This window comes from Prorops nasuta, unplaced genomic scaffold, assembly GCF_024137725.1.
Source record: "Prorops nasuta isolate Cenicafe-Biocafe unplaced genomic scaffold, Cenicafe_Pnas_1.2 PNAS00004, whole genome shotgun sequence".
Taxonomy (NCBI): Eukaryota; Metazoa; Arthropoda; class Insecta; order Hymenoptera; family Bethylidae; genus Prorops; species Prorops nasuta.
Window position 1 is genome coordinate 807,376 of NW_027116801.1, and position 21,341 is coordinate 828,716.

General features: G+C 33.0%; 3 protein-coding genes across 3 annotated transcripts; 1 reads left to right on the plus strand and 2 right to left on the minus strand.

The window, feature by feature from the left end:
* Positions 1 to 483: 483 nt before the first annotated feature.
* wap (DDB1 and CUL4 associated factor wap) lies at positions 484 to 3,314 on the minus strand. The gene is made up of 5 exons (XM_066725526.1): positions 3,217 to 3,314; positions 2,348 to 3,095; positions 1,705 to 2,257; positions 1,391 to 1,625; positions 484 to 1,289 (listed from the first exon to the last, which is right to left on the minus strand). Exons 2-4 carry the CDS (start codon positions 2,598 to 2,600, stop codon positions 1,391 to 1,393), a joined length of 1,041 nt encoding a protein of 346 aa, XP_066581623.1. The 5' UTR covers positions 2,601 to 3,095; positions 3,217 to 3,314; the 3' UTR covers positions 484 to 1,289.
* An 823-nt stretch (positions 3,315 to 4,137) lies between these two features.
* Arp1 (Actin-related protein 1) lies at positions 4,138 to 7,679 on the minus strand. Its single transcript, XM_066725525.1, has 6 exons — positions 7,246 to 7,679; positions 6,783 to 6,847; positions 6,371 to 6,697; positions 5,987 to 6,296; positions 5,676 to 5,912; positions 4,138 to 5,585 (listed from the first exon to the last, which is right to left on the minus strand). The coding sequence occupies exons 1-6, from the start codon at positions 7,291 to 7,293 to the stop codon at positions 5,442 to 5,444; spliced, it is 1,131 nt and encodes a 376-aa protein (XP_066581622.1). The 5' UTR covers positions 7,294 to 7,679; the 3' UTR covers positions 4,138 to 5,441.
* A 586-nt stretch (positions 7,680 to 8,265) lies between these two features.
* Positions 8,266 to 14,466, plus strand: Sf3b3 (splicing factor 3b subunit 3). Its single transcript, XM_066726026.1, has 11 exons — positions 8,266 to 8,514; positions 8,794 to 9,254; positions 9,457 to 10,126; positions 10,207 to 10,372; positions 10,612 to 10,780; positions 11,303 to 11,454; positions 11,707 to 11,862; positions 12,076 to 13,034; positions 13,102 to 13,218; positions 13,402 to 13,780; positions 13,865 to 14,466. Exons 2-11 carry the CDS (start codon positions 8,858 to 8,860, stop codon positions 14,351 to 14,353), a joined length of 3,654 nt encoding a protein of 1,217 aa, XP_066582123.1. The 5' UTR covers positions 8,266 to 8,514; positions 8,794 to 8,857; the 3' UTR covers positions 14,354 to 14,466.
* Positions 14,467 to 21,341: the final 6,875 nt, after the last annotated feature.

Sequence of the window (21,341 nt, forward strand, 5' to 3'; positions counted from 1 at the left end):
AATCTGTCAAGAACTGACGATGCCAGTTCCTAAATGCATCGAAACATTAGAAATAGCCATACCTGGCATTGGTTGTATGTACTACATATGTATGTACATACATGTCATACATACATACACTGTTGCGTATAATCTTTTAACACTGCCAAAGTGCCAAATTGATTCGTTCGTGTTCGTCCCCAGACCCCATCCCATGTCTCCAGTTCAACTCATTCACTTCGTTCTTGTCAGAGACGTTGAAACAAAATTTTTGTAATTGCGATAATATAACATAATTTTCTTATTTATTTTTTAAATAAATAATCAAAAATAACAAAGCATATATCAAATTTTTCATTAAAAAATTAAAGAATTAGTATCTATCAGACTTCGAACAGACGTTATTTTATAAACTGATCTTCAAACATGCAGATTAATAAAAAATCCTTAATACAAAAAAATAGTATTTTTAATTTCATTATAAATTGTAATTGTTTGACGAAATATTCAATTTAAGTTTTTATTAATTATATATAGATTATATTATGGTACAAGTATAATTGATTGTAATAAATCGTTACAAAACATTGAATGAAAATAATATTTTCTTAAATGCAAACTTTTTCATAATTGTAAACTAGACTATTGCAATTATACACGCGACAGTATTAATAACTATATTTATTTAAATACTTCATTTAGAAGTAGAATACTAATTTACTTCTTTCTAAAAAGCACTATAAATTTATTTATCACAGTGCTGTAATTTCATTTTTTTAATGATTATTACACCATTATTTATGGAGGTTACATCGTCATTTGAGTATTCAGATGGTCTCAAGAATTTTATTACTTTAGGTATTAATAAAATCTATAAATACTTACAATTAACTAAAACATCAATTTGTATGGATAAGTTAATTACAAAATGAAAGAATACTAGAATTTTTGATAAAATTACTTAGGAGCTAGTCATCACAGGATTAAAACCCCATTTCTTCCAAATGGAGAGATAAAATATCTTACTTTCTAGTAATTTAAAAATTGTCCAAATAATCTAAAACAACTTATAGGTATAAAAAATTCATACATATATATACACAATTATATACATATATATATATGAACAAGATCAATGAGATGTAAATACGCAAGAGACGATGTTTTGCATGATTGTTCAACAAATTTCAACCTTTTGATAGACCATTGTTAAAATATAAAAAAGAATATACATTAATAACTTTTGATAAAGTTGTGGAAAACTTCTATGTACTGGAGAATCAGTATCACCAAGTGAATGTAAATCAGACCTAAATTAAGAAAACAAAATCAAATTTAATAAAATAATAATAGTCTTAAAGTTAAAGTTAAATATTATTCAAATCTTAAATGAGAGTAAATTCAAACTTACTTATACCCGCAAAATTTCTGCTGCTTTATTATAGCAGATAGCTATCCAATCTGGTTGAGTAGCTCCCCATTGTATTTGATTAACCTCCCCTTCTGCTGCTGTATAAGCTAATATTGGATCTTCAATTGCTCGAGGCATTTGTTGTATGTCCCAAATCAGTGCTTGATGATCATCACCCGCAGTACAAATGTGACAAGATGAATGTGGAGCCCAAGCTATACCATTTACACTAGCCCTTTTGAAAAAAAAAAAAAACAAGATTATTAAATAAAGAAAAGAAAAACATTTATTACCACTTTATAATCATTACATACCTATGATTATTAAGCCGAGCTACAGGTGTGCAAGGAACACGAACATCTAAGATTATAACCTCACAAGCATCCATAGCTACAGTTGCTAAATAATTTGGATCTTGTTTATTCCAAGCAAGCCTTAATAATGGTGTATGCTGAGGATCTTCATAAATAATTGTTGAGTGTTCTAAATGCCTCAAATCAAACATTCGAACAGATCCATCAGCACCAACAGATGCAAACATATCACGGCCACCACCTGCCCGGCTAAATGCTATGTCATATACCTCCTTATCATGAGCAATCAATTGTGTTTTGACATGTCCTGTAACCATATTTACACGCCCTAAAACTTGACCAGTTTCAAGTCCCCAGATTGTGCAAGTCGTGTCTATGCTCGATGTCCCTATCAGATTTGGATCAACTTCATTCCAATCAAAAGATGTAAGGGGTGCACAGAAGTCTGAATTTTTATTATTGTTCAATACGCATTCCAAGCGAGTTTCTGGTTCTGCTGCACGCCAAACTCTTAAATAATCTCCAGAAGTGGCTAGTAGATCAGGAAATAGCCCTAAAAAAATATTTTTCAAACATTATTTTATGAAATAAAAAAAAAAGGAGTTCTAATTAAGAAATCGAAATAAAAGAAATAAAAATATACCTTTACTATCTGGAATCCACATAATTTTTGTAGTTGGATAGGGATGGTCAAATGTGCTTTTAGCACTGAACTCGGATGTTTCTTCATCCAAAGAAACTATTTGTACCTTATTATTGTATTCTTCAACAAAACTTCCAAGGGCTAATCTGAATCTTTTATCTGGCCGTACTGACCAATTCATACTATATAACGGCCATGGGGCTTCATATTTATAAATTTCTTTACGTTTGGGAGGTACACTGTGTAATGCCATTTTTGAAACTTTTCTTGCTTATAATAATTTTTTAAATAGTCATTATAAAAATTATTAATGATATATAATTAAAGCCCAAAAAATGTCAGTAACATTACATGAGTTTCTTCTTATTAATAAATATACTTGCTTCGAAAGCCTTTTAAAAGACGTCCAACGCCATTTTTAACAATAGCGTCAGGATAACAACCGACTAATCTTTGAGTCAATTTATATTTTAAAAATTGTGGTTATGTTAATATTTAACCATCAATAAATGTTATAAACATTACTTGTTATCATTAAACTAACTTATATAATTGTACAATGTATACATTTCTTCTGTATATATAGTTGAAACAAACATGTTACGTGCTTGCTGTATTCAATAATGCTAGCTATGATAGGTTAGTCCGGACAGTCCGGCCGCAAAAGCAGAGTAGAAAACCGGGGGCTGCGTTCAGCAGGGCGTCTGGTCAATTAGCTGCTCTGACTTGCGAGTGATGTACTGAAAATCTATAGTTTGTGTGACATTAAATATATGTAGTTTTTCAGTACTTTCAGATTAGCACAAATGCTTCTCATAAAATTGATTCATGTCCATCTCAAAAGGGAAGCAGAAACGCCAGAAACTTACATGTATTTGATTCAATTTTGAATAGTGTAGCGTCTTCCTCTCCTATAGGACGAGAATTAACGATAGAAATGTTATTCATCACTGGCCACATTCAAAATCGTTAGCGCTAAAATAGCGCTATGCAAAAGACGTATATAGTTTCTTTGAACATATATTGGTTCCATAAAATCAAATGGATTCTCTTGAACGATAAACCTTCAAGGCTAATGTAACATTAATAACAAACTGTATTTTTTATATCCTTCTCATCAAATATGAATTTTCTTAAATATTTTAATTCCACCCAGAGCCTTCTATCTTCATTTATTTAGAAGCAATGAATTTCAAAGATTATTATTATAATACGTCTTTTTGCCAAAAGTGCAAACTGACAGTCGACAGATCATATCTCCAAAGCTAAAAATGATATTTCATTCTAACTGACGGTGAAAGTCATATATTTTCTAATCTTTTAACATATTTTATTTTAAAAAATCGGTATTGTATCCTGAAATCTATCCAATTTTACGTGAAAAGGCCTGATACCTTATTTTAAATCGTCATCGGCCTAGGGCTTGGTAGACTAAAACCGCTAAAACAGTATTCAAAAAGATGAGTTCATCAATTAGTCAGCATCTTTCGAGGGAGCTCGATTTTTCGCATTTGAAATATTTGAATGTTATTCCATAACTCAACTACATACGAATCATTACACCGTTGTACACATTTGTATAGTAAGACGAAATAACATTTATGAATAGATTACAACAGTCAATAATGTAAACAGATAAGAGGATTCAAAATTTATAGAAAATAGACAACAAAAAGTTAACTTTGCTATGTTAATGATAGAAAAGTAAATGAATATTTTATACTTCTTTTATTACTAAAGCTCTCACATATTTACAAAAATGTTGTAAACTTTTAACTTGACATGAAAACATTACACTTACAAAGCTTGAATTATAAATAGCATTATTTTTTTCTTAAATAATAGGCTCTTTTAATAAATTATCATTGATAATTTGTGTTACGAATAATTATTAATCCTATCGACGAGATAAATATAAAAATGAAGTTTGAAAGAAGTACCATAGTGATATATTTACATTTCCAGGGCATCACAAACATTGAAAATTAATAATTGTATAATTGTCAGTTTTTTAACTGGAGTATTTAAATAAATATAGGGTACAGAAGATTAATTATGGCCAATCGTAAAAATATAAAGAGGACGGAGTTTTAATACTAAATTTACAAAACAATTTGTTATATAGCCCTTAATTTAGAAGTAATAATTAATTAATCAATTATTCAGACTTAGCGAGCTTTTGATTGGCTAAAATGGTCGAGGATAAACTGGTGAATTAAATCATGTACATTAATACTTCGTCTTCAAAAACAGATCGAAAATGAAAATAATACACGGTATCTTCGATTTTTTTGTAGTGGTATAGTAACGTTGAATTAAGAAACCAAGGTAGACATAACATCTGCGAAACTAGTCTGGATCTAAATGGTCCCCCCACGTTAACGTCCAAGCCCCAATCATGCAGTTACATGAACTGAGAAGTCAGAGTGGGTGGTCCATTTTAGACCCAGACTGAATTCACTGAGCTAGTGTCATTGGGTTTTAATTTGGAAAATGTAACTGCACCATCATGACACCACTATTGTGTGTGCCTTTCAAAATTAGGGGCAATAGGAGAACAAAAGTTATTGAAACTAGCTTTAAAATCCCATTTTCTCTTTAAACCTTTCGTTTCTGTAGAGAAATACATATCAAAGCGAGCGTTTTAACCATGCATACCATTTGGAACAAATTGTTCCACTATATCATTTATAACAGATAAAAATTATTAGTTCATAGGTATATATGTGTTATTTAATATATCTAAATCAAAACTTTGGTTCAATAAAAATTTGAAACCAAGAACGAAACAGATACATTTTTTTCGGTAGACCATAATTAATCTCGCGCGTATTCTCCTAATATAAAATTAAAAAATATAAAGATAATATGTTTTTTTTTTGAAAGTGTAAAATTCAATTAAAGATTTGTTTCATGATGCATACTCTTGTAAAATTACATTAAAAGACGGAAATGCAATAAAGCTGCTTATGATAATAGAAATATTTAAATAGTGTAGCTAATGTAATACATATGGTTAATGCATCACATGACATTATCTGTTTTGTGTTGAAAATTATTTGATATATTCTCTAAGTCTTTTCTTACAAAAACTTCAGAATGTTTTACGATGAATTGCTCTGATGCCATCATCTTCATATTCCCTTTTACTGACCCACATCCTTTTAAATGTATCTAAAGAGGCTAAAATGGACCCTCCAATCCAAGTACTATATAATCGTTCTTGAGGCGCTGATATCTGTTTGATTTGGAAAAAGAGTAAAATATATATATGGTCATATTTAAATATTATATTAATATATAAATTCTCTGGCTATATCTAAATTACCCTAATTTTGACATCCTTTGCTGCCATTTTTCGTATTTCAGATAAAAGCCTATCTCCAAATCCTCGGAAAAGCGTTGATCCACCGGACAATACGATATTTTGGAATAATACCTTCCTTAAATCTAAATCAGATTTTTGAATAGAATACATTAGTACTTCGTGAATTCCTTCACATTCCTCTCCTATTAAATCAGGTCTAAATAACACCTCAGGTGCCCGGAATCTTGCATGGCCAATCTATTTTAATGTATTCATTAATGGATGAAATAAATAAATATCAATATCATATTAGTATATTTTTAAAATATTACCTCCAGTTGATTACCATCAGGTAAAATATATTGAAATTGGTCTGTTTCAATAGTTTCTTCTTTTTGAGGATTACTTGCCAAATAACATGATCTTTCCTTAATCATTCGTACAGTTTCAAACTCAGCAGTGGTATTAAAATTAATTCCCTCTTTACGTAATAAGAGTCTAAGAAATCTTGTTACATCACGACCAGCGATATCTACTCTCATTATACTATGAGGCATAGCAAAACCTTCATAGATAGGCACAGCATGTGTAACACCATCGCCAGCATCTAGAACTACACCTGTAGTTCTGCCTGTAGCATATCTAACAAATTTGTATTATATAACAATAAGTTCATCATATAAAATCTATAATTATATTACAAAGTAGCTGCTTACAAACTCAGTACAGCTTGCATAGACACAAATAATGCTGGAACATTTAAGCTTTCAAAAAATATCTCTGCTGCTTTTTCACGATTCTTTCTTGGATTAAGTGGTGCTTCTGTTAAGAGTACCGGATGTTCTTCACTAAATGTAGATAATTGATCCTTACTGTAAATGTAGGACCAAATTCTTTCCATATCATTCCAATCAGTAACAATGCCATGTTCCATTGGATAACGTATAGATAAAAGACCTCGATGCTCTTCTGCTTTAGGACCCATTAAAAGATCACTATCCAGAGCACCAGCCATAACACGAACATGCTTAGGCCTTCCAGTGCTGTAATGTATAAACATTATTAAAATTAATATTGGTAAAAAATAAAATTTATATAATGTATATCAATATTGATAATATTACTTACTAGTTTGGAAATCTACATTTTGGTATTTGATCACCTGCAAAACCTGCTTTAATGACTCCAGAACCCTAAGATATATAGAAACTATTGTAATAAAATAAACAATTACAAAATTAAGAAAATATTTTGTCTCTAAGGAGGTCATTTTTTTCATCTATCGATAAAACCTATCTGTTTAGTAAAAATTACAAACTGTAATAAATTCTATTCATTTTCTTAATTTACTAAGATGCTTACCAATAGATGGAAAAAATTACCCTGAATGATAGTATGTCATAGGGGCACATTTTTCTAAACTATTTTCCGTCGAGACATTAACGTGTCATTTATTACGAAATAAAAGATACTTTACTCTGCTAATATTTGGTTAGTTACTGAAGTTTTCAAGTAATTATAATATCGACAATATGGCTTTTGAGCAAATTGTTGAAAGTTAAGTATGATTTATGCTGTGATGAACACTTACATTATCAATTACCACAGGTTGATTAATTATCACATCATAAGGCTCCATAGTTGTAAAGATGTTAAAAAGCCTTAGATAGAATTAGCGAAAAAAGAGATTTTTAACCTGAATACAGTGTTTGTGCTACCTGCCTGTCAATTCAGACACTTTCTTAACTAATTCCTTCCCCTTTTTAGGAAAGAGTCATGGAATTCACTATGGTTTATACGGCCTACGGGGTGCTTTCTAGTTTAGGCTAAAATTGACGGTGAAGTATTTTAACACAAATTAAACCAAACCACTGCTTAATTATCGTTAGTCTAAAAATTCCAAGCAGAAAGAAATAAGAGATTTCTCAAAAAGAAAACTCTACTATTTTAAAGTTAAGGCATTAATAAAAAATTCTATTAGTAAAAAATTTCTTTTATTCAAGGATGTTTGTTCGTAATTCGTGGCTGGAATATCATATGAGTGCGTTCTACAATTTTCACAGCGCATAAAGTATCATAAAGGGGCGTATCGTATTCAATATTTCAACCTTGTGCCAAGTCCACCATTTTTAATTATACATATTACATTGTATAGTACATACTACATATACTATAGGATTGGAAAATTATGGAGATCACAGAATCATGACAACAAAAATAAGGTGAAGGGGCAAAGGGCAAAAAACTAGCATTTTCTGCCTTTACGTTACGATTTTCTCTGTCATGATAACTATTACACTTATTACAGTAGAATACTCTGGAATATGAGCTACAAATATAAACAGTTCTGTTTTCAACCTAATTTGGAATGCACCCATAAGGGTGAGGTAAGACTGACGGTGGTATTCAGAGACGTGACTCGAACTCGAGCAAACTCGAGTCGAGTTTTTATACTATAGTTTACGTTACATATACTATATATTTTTGCCTGAGTCGAGTTCGAGTCGAGCTCGAGTGACGTCTATGCATGCAATACGGGCATAAGGTAGCTTCCACTTCCAGGTGGCTTCAGGCTTCAGGCAGCTTCAGGTAGCTTGTAGCGTGATGATGTCATATCCGTGATGCGGTGAATGCCGAATGGTAAATTTCGGCATCCATGATATCCATCAGTGCCATCAGTTGATTGACTTGGCTTGACTTGACTTGCTTGTTAGTTTGCTACTTCCGTTTATAATTCAGGGTTGAGTTCAGAATCAAAATCCGTTTCCATTAATTTCCTTCGGAGCCGTTTGTGAAGAAGCTTCGTTATAGGAAATCCATTCGCAACATTTTTTTTAACGGTCATCCATGCTGGAACGAGGTATTATTTAGTTTTTTAATACGTTATTTCCAATATTTATACAATATTTTTTCAAATTAAATCATATTTACAAAATAATATATCATTATATCAAAAATGCCAGCCTTTTGCTTACGTAGATAATTCTGAATCAATAAATTTCTAATAGCGCCTGTTATTTTTTTGTTGTTACTTAATTTCTGTTAAGACTAAAAACATAATTTTCACGTGATGAGTACAGTTAAGATAATGAAAAGATTTTTTTTAAATCTTCATTGATAGCATTGAAAATTTTTTTAGCATGGAACTTGAAGCCATAAAGGCGTGGATTGCGTAACTCACCGGTTGAAACAATCTGAGAACAATGTATCTTTACAATTTAACCCTGCAGCGTGCCACTGGCATCACGCACGCTGTCCACGGGAATTTTTCTGGTAGTAAGATGCAAGAAATTCTTGTGTCTCGTGGAAAATCATTGGAATTATTGAGGCCAGATCCAAACACAGGAAAAGTTCATACCCTGTTAACTGTAGAAGTTTTTGGAATTATACGGTCTTTAATGGCCTTTAGGTTAACTGGTGGAACAAAAGATTATATAGTAGTAGGATCTGATTCGGGAAGAATTGTAATTTTAGAGTACATACCAGCAAAAAATTCATTTGAGAAAGTTCATCAAGAAACTTTTGGAAAAAGTGGATGTAGACGTATTGTTCCTGGGCAATATTTAGCGATTGATCCAAAAGGGAGAGCTGTTATGATCGGTAATTTTAATATTATTTTATTTTAGTCTTTTACTGCTTAGTTAAAATACCAAATGATTACTTTGTGATCCGTGTTTCACCTGATTAACATTGATTATATCTTTTCACAATGATGGTATTTTAAAAATCAGAAATAGCATAGTTTGTGTGTGGGTGTGTTGAAATAATAAAGATAATGATAAAGCTTTTAACTTTCTTTTAGGTGCTATTGAAAAACAAAAACTTGTATATATTTTGAATAGGGATCCTGAAGCACGTTTAACAATTTCTTCCCCATTGGAAGCTCATAAAAGTAATACTTTGGTATATCATACAGTCGGTGTTGATGTTGGTTTTGAAAATCCAATGTTCGCCTGCTTAGAAATTGATTATGAAGAAGCAGATAGTGATCCAACTGGTGATGCTGCAGTTAAAACACAGCAAACTTTAACTTTATATGAATTGGATCTTGGTCTGAATCATGTTGTAAGAAAATATAGTGAACCTTTGGAAGAACATGCCAATTTCCTTGTATCGGTACCAGGTGGAAATGATGGGCCCAGTGGTGTACTCATTTGTTCTGAAAATTATTTAACATATAAAAACCTTGGAGATCAACATGATATACGTTGTCCTATTCCAAGGAGACGAAATGATTTGGATGATCCTGAAAGAGGCATGATATTTGTATGCTCTGCAACTCATAAAACTAAAAGCATGTTCTTCTTCCTTGCCCAAACAGAACAGGGAGATATCTTTAAGATTACCCTTGAGACTGATGAAGATATGGTTACTGAGATTAAATTAAAATATTTTGATACTGTTCCTGTAGCAGCTAGTATGTGTGTTTTGAAAACAGGTTTCTTGTTTGTTGCCTCTGAATTTGGAAATCAGTAAGTAAAATATGAAGTTTTCTTAATTGATTTTAAGGTATGGGTGAAAAACAAGTATTCTTTAATACTTTTTATTGTAGTTATTTATACCAAATTGCACATCTTGGTGATGATGATGATGAGCCTGAATTTAGCTCTGCAATGCCATTGGAAGAAGGGGATACATTCTTCTTTGCTCCCAGACCACTTAGAAATCTAGTCCTGGTAGATGAAATGGATAGCCTTTCACCAATAATGGCTTGCCAGGTAAACATTGACAATCAAACTTTTAAATGTTATTATTGCACTGACAAGTAGAGATAAATGGTATATATGTGTTTATTTTCTGTGAATCAGTGCCATACTAAATAATCTTAGTCGCCTTTAGTTTGTGTTTTTACTTGCAAGCTGAAGTGAAACCTAAGAATGACAAATATTAATTATTATTCAAATATAACAATTTATGGTAAATTAATAATTCCTAATGAAAACTTATTTATGGTAAGGTTGCTGATTTAGCCAATGAGGATACACCACAATTATATATTGCTTGTGGAAGAGGTCCTCGCTCAACTTTGAGAGTATTACGTCACGGCCTCGAAGTTTCAGAAATGGCAGTCAGTGAGCTGCCTGGTAATCCAAATGCTGTATGGACTGTTAAGAGAAGAGTAGACGGTTAGTCTAAAAACATTTATATGTAACTTGCATGTTGCAGCAAATTTATGTAAAGAATAGAAGCTTTTTAAAATTAAATAGTTCCTTGTAAAGTGAAATACTAAAGTTTAAAGAATCTTCTCCCTTATTGTTAATTTCCATGGTACTGCAATAACTTTATTACTAGTAATTGAATATAGAGTCTGATTGCTGAAAATGGAAATTATCAATGAAGACAAGCAAAATTGTTAAAAAGATTTTAATAAATCTGGTGGCTTGATACATTTTTATCAAACACCAGTTCTCTCTTTCAGGCTGCCAGTACGCTATTGGTTGACCCACTGATCACAGAAAGCCTAAAAGGTAAGAGAATTCAAAATTAGCACGGAAAAATAATTGATTACAAAAAAAAGTCCATCAATCTTTTCGTGCTAACCAGGGGAGCGTGCTAAGTTTTCAAGGACCATCGATTATATCTATACAACTTTAAGAAGCTTTGATTGTTTTTCACCAATTGTATGAAATTTTCGATTTTGTTTGCAGAGGAATATGATGCATACATCATAGTGTCCTTCGTGAATGCTACTCTTGTACTTAGCATCGGAGAAACCGTCGAGGAAGTGACTGATTCTGGTTTCCTTGGAACAACACCGACTCTCAGCTGTTCTGCTTTAGGAGAAGATGCTTTAGTTCAGGTAGATCAAAGAAATAAATTTTTACAATATTATTGATTTTTTTACGCACTATGGTATCTCCAACACCTGGTTCACCACGTGTTGGTCGCAAAATAAAGTGCAAAAGCAAAATTGGAGCTTTTGCATCGTTGGAATATTCAGAATTTTTCTGAATAATCCTGGTATTACAAGCTCGACATTTGTTTTGTTAACTCTTTATAAAACTTATTCTGATGGACAATACCTTCATAGACTAAAAAAGAAAAATTTCAGGTTTATCCAGATGGAATACGTCACATTCGTGCTGATAAACGTGTAAACGAATGGAAAGCGCCAGGCAAAAAGACTATCGTAAAATGTGCAGTAAATCAACGCCAAGTGGTGATTGCTCTTACTGGTGGTGAATTGGTATATTTCGAAATGGACCCTGTAAGCATAATTTACTATATAGATACGACAATGTATAAAGCACTGTTTGTTCTCTGTGAGAGTTTTGTACTCTCACAGATGTGTAATGTGCAAAATTATTTTGCTTTAACAGTCGCTTTTTTCATTCTAATTGTGAATTTTGACTGCTAAAAAGTGAACATTTTTGCTAACTGTCAAGCTATGCAGTATTCACAATTTGTAAATTATTTATAGACGGGACAGCTGAACGAATACACAGAAAGAAAGAAAATGCCATCAGAAGTGATGTGCATGGCTTTGGGAAACGTAGCAGCGGGAGAACAAAGATCTTGGTTTTTGGCTGTTGGTTTACAAGACAATACAGTAAGAATTATTTCATTGGATCCTTCCGATTGCTTAGCACCAAGAAGCATGCAAGCTTTGCCAGCAGCGGCGGAAAGTTTGTGCATAGTTGAAATGGGTATAAAAGATGCTGACAATTCTGAAGATATAGCTCCCCAACAGGCTATGTTATACTTGAACATTGGCTTACAAAATGGTGTGTTACTGAGAACCGTTCTGGATCCGATTTCTGGTGATCTTGCAGACACAAGAACGCGTTACTTGGGAACGAGACCAGTAAAGCTCTTTAGGATAAGGATGCAGGGCAATCAGGCAGTTTTAGCTATGAGCAGTAGATCCTGGCTAAGCTACTATTATCAAAATCGTTTCCATCTCACGCCCTTATCTTACGAGAGTCTAGAATTTGCGTCTGGATTTAGTTCTGAGCAATGTCCAGAGGGTATTGTAGCTATCTCTACAAACACATTAAGAATTTTGGCTTTGGAGAAGCTGGGGGCCGTTTTCAATCAAGTCAGCTTCCCTTTGGAGTATACGCCGAGGAAATTTGCTATTCATAATGATTCTGCTCATTTAATTGTCATCGAGACTGAACATAATGCTTATACCGAGGAAACTAAACAACAAAGAAGATTACAAATGGCAGAAGAAATGCAGGAAGCTGCTGGTGCGGAAGAAGCAGCTGTTGCCAGAGAATTGGCTGAAGCATTTTTATCCGAGGAGTCGAACGAGGCTGTTTTTGGAGCTCCAAGGGCTGGTCCAGGTTTATGGGCTTCGCTTATAAGAATTATTGCACCAACCACGGGCCATACTTTCGAGGTTCATCGATTGGAACAAAATTTAGCTGCCTTGTGGTAAGTATCAATATCACAAAGTGTTTATCAAGTCAAAAATTAATTTTACATATAATAATTATTGCAGTTTGGGACTTGTGAAATTTGCCAATCAAGGTGATCAATTATTTTTAATTGTTGGTGTAGCCAAAGAATTCCAATTAAATCCTAGAGTCAGCAATGGTGGATTTCTATATACTTACAAGTAAGTAACATCCGTTTATTTCATAATTCCAGTATAATAAAATTAAATTACTTTTGTATGATGACATTCACACTATCTGTATCTATTGATGATATTCCTGCAGTACTGATTTAAATATAAACTAAATCTTAATTTTTCCGATGAAAACTAGCGATGTACTAATCCATAGTTTTTTTTTTACAGAGTTAATGTGGATTGTACGAGTATAGAATTGCTTCACAAAACTGTTGTGGATGAAGTACCATTAGCAATTTGTTCTTATCAAGGCAGAGTATTAGTCGGTGTTGGAAGGATGCTAAGACTTTATGATATGGGCAAAAAGAAACTCCTGCGAAAATGTGAAAACAAACACATTCCAAACGCTGTCGTGTCTATTAATGCAGTTGGTCAAAGAATTTTCGTCAGTGATGTGCAAGAGTCTGTTTACGCCGTAAGATATAAGCGCCAAGAAAATCAACTTATAGTTTTTGCCGACGATACACATCCCAGATGGATCACAACTACTTGTGTTTTGGATTATGATACCGTTGCCACTGCTGATAAATTTGGAAACATTGCTGTGGTATGTTTTATGTAGAAGTAACTTAATTTTGTATGTCATTATTGTTTTTATTTGGTTCTTTAATGTAGTTAATTTTTTTTCTAGATACGATTAGCAAGCGGCATCAATGATGATGTAGACGAAGATCCAACAGGAAATAAAGCATTATGGGACCGGGGTTTATTGAATGGTGCAAGCCAGAAAGCAGACACAGTCGCATGTTTCCATGCTGGAGAAACAGTAATGTCGTTACAGAAAGCCACTTTGATTCCTGGAGGATCAGAAAGTTTAGTGTACACGACGGTTAGTGGAACAGTCGGTGTACTCGTACCTTTCACTAACCACGAAGATCATGATTTTTTTCAACATCTTGAAATGCACATGCGTTCAGAGCACCCTCCGCTATGTGGGAGAGATCATCTTTCGTTTAGGTCTTATTACTACCCTGTGAAAAATGTAATTGATGGTGATCTATGCGAACAATTTAATTCTATAGAGCCAGCTAAGCAGAAAAGTATCTCTGGTGACCTCGAGAAAACGTCCTCCGAGGTTTCCAAGAGGTTGGAGGATATTCGTACGCGTTATGCTTTCTAAAGTTGGTAACAATGGTTTTTATTACAATCATGTAATAGGATTTAAGACTGGTTTAATTGTCATTAAGGTAGCTTTATTAAAAGTGTATTATCTATACAAAATCAAAAAAATAATACAGAGTTTTACAGTTAAATTTTCCATCATCCCATTAGTATGACTTAAGATAGTTCGCATATGACTCTCTAGTCAATTGAGGGTTCGTTGACTTGAAATTGATAATTAATGTTTTGTAATGTAGAAATTATAAAGACTAATTTTTATTTTGAAATATAAGGGCTGGTGTCAGTAAAAATTAGGCAAACCTCGTGCAATATAAGCAAAAATACGGAAAACTACTAATTAAAATGTGTACTTTCAGATTTTTGCAGTTATGTTGAATATGGAGCTTGCCTGCTTTTCCTACTGACACCAGCCATAAAATTATTACAATAAAATACATTAGGATATAATAGTATTGTGGCATTCAAATAAGTTAAACACTAGAGTAGTTGTGTAAATGCTACTTAGATTTGGCAACGTTGCAATCATATGGTTTTTTCCTCAAGTACACCAAAGTTCCTTAGCTAATGTTGTTGAATCTACTATTTTGGTCTGACGTGGTAAAATGGGGTTATCTAAATCTTGGTACGGATAAATACATAAAATTAAATTAATTACAGAAATAGTATACAATACTCGTAAATTGTAGCTTTATTAAATATTAAGGTTTGCTAACCTCAACTTTACGCCGCTTCCTGGATAAAGCCACAGACTCAATCAATTTTTCTCGTGCCTTTGCTACCTTTGATTATATAAACTGACCTTTCTTTTTACCATGAATAATTCTAATTTCATGTTTTGAAGTCATAACGAACAAGTAAAATTATTCATGTACCACGTGACCCGTTTAGCCGGACGACAAATATGGCCGAAGCAGCGTTGCTAAATGTACAAACGAAGAAACAATACAAATCAAATGCATAACATTTACGTATTATTCAATGATTTATTGAAATTAAATGTAGCTGTAGCTATTCTTAAAATTCATAATTAATTTTTTTTAAATGCTAATATATCATATAAGACTTATTATAAAATATTTTACTCAATTGCTTACTTAACTTCAGAATTTTAATAGATAGCGCCAGATGACTTAAAGACATCTTTTAGGTGTCTATTAGTCAATTGGATGACGAAAAGATTTCTATAAGACAACTTTTAGTCAAGTTTGCTGTATGGGGAGTTACCTTAACGTAGTTGAATATTACAAATCAACTAAATACATTTATTTTGTTTTTAAAACAGTTTTCATGTATTGCATTTCTTGACTTGAATTATTTGTAAAGGTACAACGATAAACGATCCACCTCTTAAGTACATTGACTCAATATGCTCAAGGTAAAAATTACGATTTCAAATGTTATATCAATTAACGGGATCCCTCACGCCTACTTTATCGACAATACAAGTCAATAAACAATTCGTTTAACGGGATCCCTCACGCCTACTTTATCGACAATACAAGTCAATAAACAATTCGTTTAACGGGATCCCTCACGCGTGCTTTACCGACAGTACAAGTTAATAAACAATTCGTTTAACAAAAGTTAAATGCGAAGTAAATTGCAAAAACGGGCTTCTTTATGACAAGGTGCCAATTATTGTAACGAGTCAATCGAGCTTAAAAAAACTCAAATCGGATGAAGAATAACGCTGTACCACTGTCCCGCGTTCTTGAAGTGGAAATGACCAAAAGTAACCTCTCTTCAAAAACGCGGCACAATGGTACAGCGTTATTTTTCAACTAATTTGAGTGATTTTAAGTTCGTTTGACTCGTTAGGACTGGCACATTGTCCTACAAAGGCACGATTGTTCAATTTGCCTCGCATTTGAATTTTATTAAACTAATTGTTTATTGACTTTAACTGTCGTTAAAGTAGGCGTGAGGGATCCCGTTAAGGCAAACGGGTAATAAACTTGATTACCGAATGCAATCGGAATTATTTATGAAATTTCATTGAGTTTACTTAAATTGCGAGAATTGGATTATTTAAAACTGCTTATTCAATCGAATAAATATTTATTATAGTTTAAATTTGCATATTGAAAACGAGTTTACTATACATTGGCTTTCGCGCAACAGTGATGTACTACTTTAAACATTATTAGAAGTAATTATTGGTTTAAGAAAAATCAATGAAACCTTAAGGTATTCTATTCTGTCTAAGTTCGTTAGTTTAAAACTCAATCATTTGTATATATTTTCACATGATAAAGCTTATAACCCCCTTTTACTCGCAAATATATCACTCTAATTTTTTATCAGGATGCTATGTTAAATAAAACGCATGGAATCAAATAAAATAAACACAGTTAATATAATTTTCTACTTAAACCTAATTTTTGGAAAGAAGAATAAAAGGATGAAAAAAAGAAGTTGAATTTATTTTTTCCGTTAGCAATTTTGGTACGTTAAAATTGTTGAGAAGAGGCTGTTAGGGCCTCTTGTGAAATCGCAAAGCAAATTCTGAAGAACTTGAAGAGGCTGATGGGAAATGTTAAAGAAGCGAGGGTTGGAATTTGAAGGGAAGGGGTTGTTCTAATATTCGCTTCAGTGAATTGGCTTTATCAAGACGACGGATCAATTTCCTCCAAGTCATGTTGACACTGGAAATGTTCGCAAAGCTTTGAAGTTTTACACACACTGTGTTTGATATATTGGATTCACAATTGAAAATGAATCTCGAAGAAAACGAAAAGGAAAACAGTGCTACAGGTTTATTACATTTGCGTTTCCTTTTAATTAATGTGATTTATCGACGTAATATATAAGTTTAATAAAGCAATAATATCCATTTTTAAAACAATGTAAAAATAATAATTTCACTTGGTAAAATTAATCCATCAGAGGGTATAAAATTATCTACTAATTAGGTGTATTAAAAAAAGAATATATATTTTTGTTAGATTTATTTGTCAGAAATCAATAGGATAAAAGAATATCACAAGTTGTGAGAGATTTGATCGGGTATGGTTCCGGTTGAAGTAAAGAATAAATTCAAAGTGAAAATAGGAAAGAGGAAAAAAGGATAGGATGAAGGCTACGTATCCAAAATGAAGTAACGTAGATGGGCTACTTGAAAAGTTAAGGAACATGGTCACGTGGCTCTGAATATGCAGGTCAAGAGCACGACCCGGCTGGCGTGGATCGCGAGTTTAAATACATTTCGAGCAACCTTTGACTAATGCTAATGAGAAACGCTTCGCGAGGCGGCCATCTGGCGGCGTTGTGTCAAAGTGGGGAGTGTGGAATAGAGACGGAGAGTGCGCCGGAACGAGATGGCCCGAGATCCCGGACCGCTCACACCAACACACTTTCGATCTCCAACACAAGTCCTTACAAATAGGGAGAGTAAAAAAATCTGAGCTTCAGTGGACCGATTATTGAAAAATTGGAAGGATCTTTGCCAAGAGTAAAAAAAATGTTTCATGCACACATATGCATCAGAGTGAGCACGGTGAGCGAACGAGGGAAGAAGGACGGAATAAGATTCTTAATCTTACAAATGTTAGATTAAAAATGTTGAATAAATCTAAATTCATTTAAAACCTCACAACTTTTCTCTACTTTCTTCTTAAGAACGTAAATATCATATACCCCATATACATTATTCAATTTTGCAGTTTCATAATTTTAGAACTACTAATGTTTAAATGTAACTTATTTATAGCGTGATATAAGCAAAAACGATGCAATTGCAGATGTACAGAGGAATGAAGAGAATAAGGGATGAGAATCGCGAGATTCAGACTAAATGCCCAAGGGGTGGATGCACTGAAGCTTGGAACTATTTGGGTTGGTAAAGCAGACAAAGAGCTTGAGGGAAACTGGCAAAGAAAGAGGCAAACAACTCGATGCGGTATCCCGTCTCGACGGAAAGCCGCATGGATTTAATACACGCGCCAGTGATTTCCCGTATGCTATGGTCCAACACTGGCTAAGAAACTGTTATGACTAGGAGAGTTCGAGTTATCCCGAATAGACTCGGTGCTCTGCCAACTTTTCTACCGTGAACAGCATCTCTCCCTTCAAATGGCCTTTCCTAATAAAAAAACCTCTTTTCCAACACCGATAAAGATTTGTTTTACGACCTTTTCCAATTATATTGAGGCTAACTATTGAAAAATCCAACTTCCCTGTTAAGCAGGCTTTTGCCACTGTGACGGAGTAATTCCGATTCGAGTTCACTTGTTAGTCGAAAGTTGTTCCTGAAGAAACACTATTTTACTATATCCACTTTAACGTAGCTGGTGAAAAATGTATGATAAAAGCTTTCTTGCTTCCTTATTGTACACAGGTAAGTTTCCTTCAAAGTATCATAGCAACGTGAAACGTTTTATCTGATATCTGAATAAGGCATTGCGAGAGTTTTTAGGATAAAGGGACTTACTTGGAATGTATGATAAGCCGTTCTCTTTTTCTAACTAAAAACAGTTTCTTTTTAAGTATGCATATCGTTAACTCGACAAGTTGCTATGGACTCTTGTAATTGCTGTTCCTGCGAGTAGATTAAAATGAGCTTTTTCTTTATATTTCTTCCGAGGATATCTATAATTACTGACTTTTTATGAGTTAATTATAATGTTCGTTATTGCCGCATGTCGAATTTAATGCATCGTTTGAGAGAACAAAGGTGGAGGGGGTGGGCAGCACATAATTATTGATAAAACAATAATCATAATTTATCTCCCTAGTTTATTACGTTTATATATAGTTACGTAATAGATGAGAATGAGATTTAATTAAGACCTTTAATTACAAACTTCTCGGATTCTCTTGTGAGGACGGGGTATAATGAGCTTCTCTTTCTCGGCAATGCGAAATCTTTTTCTCAAGCGACAGTTCTCCTCTCGTTCAGCAGACACTATAACACTGACACCAATCTATATAATGTCTCTCCTAACAGTCCCGAACGAACAGAGAAATCGATTCTTTTGAAGAGAATGACTTATTTATCAGAATGAGGAGGACGTCTTTCTTTTCTGTCTCGCAGCGTGAATTATACCAACAGACATAATAGCTCGCGGTCAAAAATAACAACCCTATTTACTAAGTTCTGCGAAAATCAGGCCACAGCGACTGGACGTGTTCGTTGCATGGAAAACTTGGGCAAAAAAACTTAAGCCAGCTCTGAGATCCATCTTCATAAAATAATAAACTTTTGAGAAATACCTTGTGGATATTTATACAATATTAGTATATACAACAAATCTTGGTAAATAGCTATTTCTCGTTTTTCACATAAAGAATTAATCTCGAGGTAGTATGGAAGATTATTATTAAACAAGACTTAAAAGTACAGGAAAAAAAACCTTAGGGAGCTATACCCTGGATGCTTATAAAACAATGGAAAATTCCGCTAATTATGGAACAGAAAAAATTAACATTGTGTATTGTTCAATAAAATAATAATTTCATCAGTTTCTTAATCGAGTTGGATATTCGATTATGAGACTTCTTTGCAGATTGGATAATTTAAAGGTAGAAAAATATTATGATCGATATAAATAGCACAAGAAAGAAGGAAAACCATGATTGCCAATACACAATGCAAAAATAATACGAAAAGATTCTTAAACGAGCAGCAGAATGAAAGCTCTTATACCTCGAAGTTTCTTGTGCAATCAGAAAGCTTTTTTATCTGGATTTGCTCCAAATGGAAGTTTGGCGAGATATGCGAAAAAAAGTTAGCGAGGATAAGTCTGTAATCAATCCTGATCGAATGGCAAACTTCTGGATTCCTCGGGAGCTTTTCTCGTGGCAAAAGCTTGGGGGAGAGGGGTGATCGTTGCAAAGTCTCGTGTAGCCAAGTGTGAAACAGGCGGCTAATAAGGAACATGAATGAAGATAGTGCAGTGAGGGTCTGTTTATTAGGAGGTCATATTCAGAAGCTGAGTACAAAAAAGTTTATTCGATCATGAAATGTAAATCATTTTGTCATTAACTATTATTTTGTATTTCCTTGCAATAAAAAGCTGCAGTTCTCTAAAAGTGCGAGTAATTCGGCAACCATATCGGAGCTTAAAAATAAGGAGTATTTGTAAGAGACAACTGAGTACACACTGTCACGTGATTCCTATCCTATCTCAGATTAAAAATGCAGTTTCAGAAAATCTTCGCTTAAAGTTTTAAGTCATAATTAGAGTATATCTGAGATACGCTCTGTGCAAATTTGAAGTAGTTAGACGTATTTCCCAGAGATGACCTTTTGAGATATAGTTTTTAAGACCTTAAAGTATGCTTTAACAATTTCCTTAACTCGTCAAAACTTAGAAATGTATGGATATAATTGATATTTAAAGTTTCGGCGTAAAGATATAGTCGGCGCACTAATGCATATGAATATCTTGATTCATTTGTGAAATATTTATTAGCATAATATTTTAATTGTAATTAATGCATAGTAAATGGCGTATTTTACTAAGTTCAATAGTTAGAAGTATCGAGGGTATTTCAAATTTGGCAAAATATAAGGGAGAACATTTTTCAAAGCTTTTGAAGAAGTTCTTCTAAAAATATGATATTTATTTTATTATAGCTGCGAATATAAGAATCTAATGAGATAATGCTAATATTATAACGCTGTTTTCTATATGTTATGCGTCGTCAAAATATAGATGTAAGGGCATGAGCACAAAAAAAAAATCAACATGATAATATGACATGTCTTTAGTTAATTATTGTTTTTCATGTTGTAAATCGAAAACTATCACATTTTCAGTAAAACTTCCTCAAAGCTTGCTGAGCAAGATTCTCGCTTACACTTTATCAAATTTGAAAATTTCCTGGATGCTTTTAATCGTTAAATTGCAAAAACACGAATTTTGATGGCCAATAATTAAGGAATTAGACCACTTTAGAATTTTGAGAGGAATGATTTTTTATTGCTTTATACATATTGGGCAAGAATCATAAATATAACATGCTATATTATTAAGGTCCGCTCA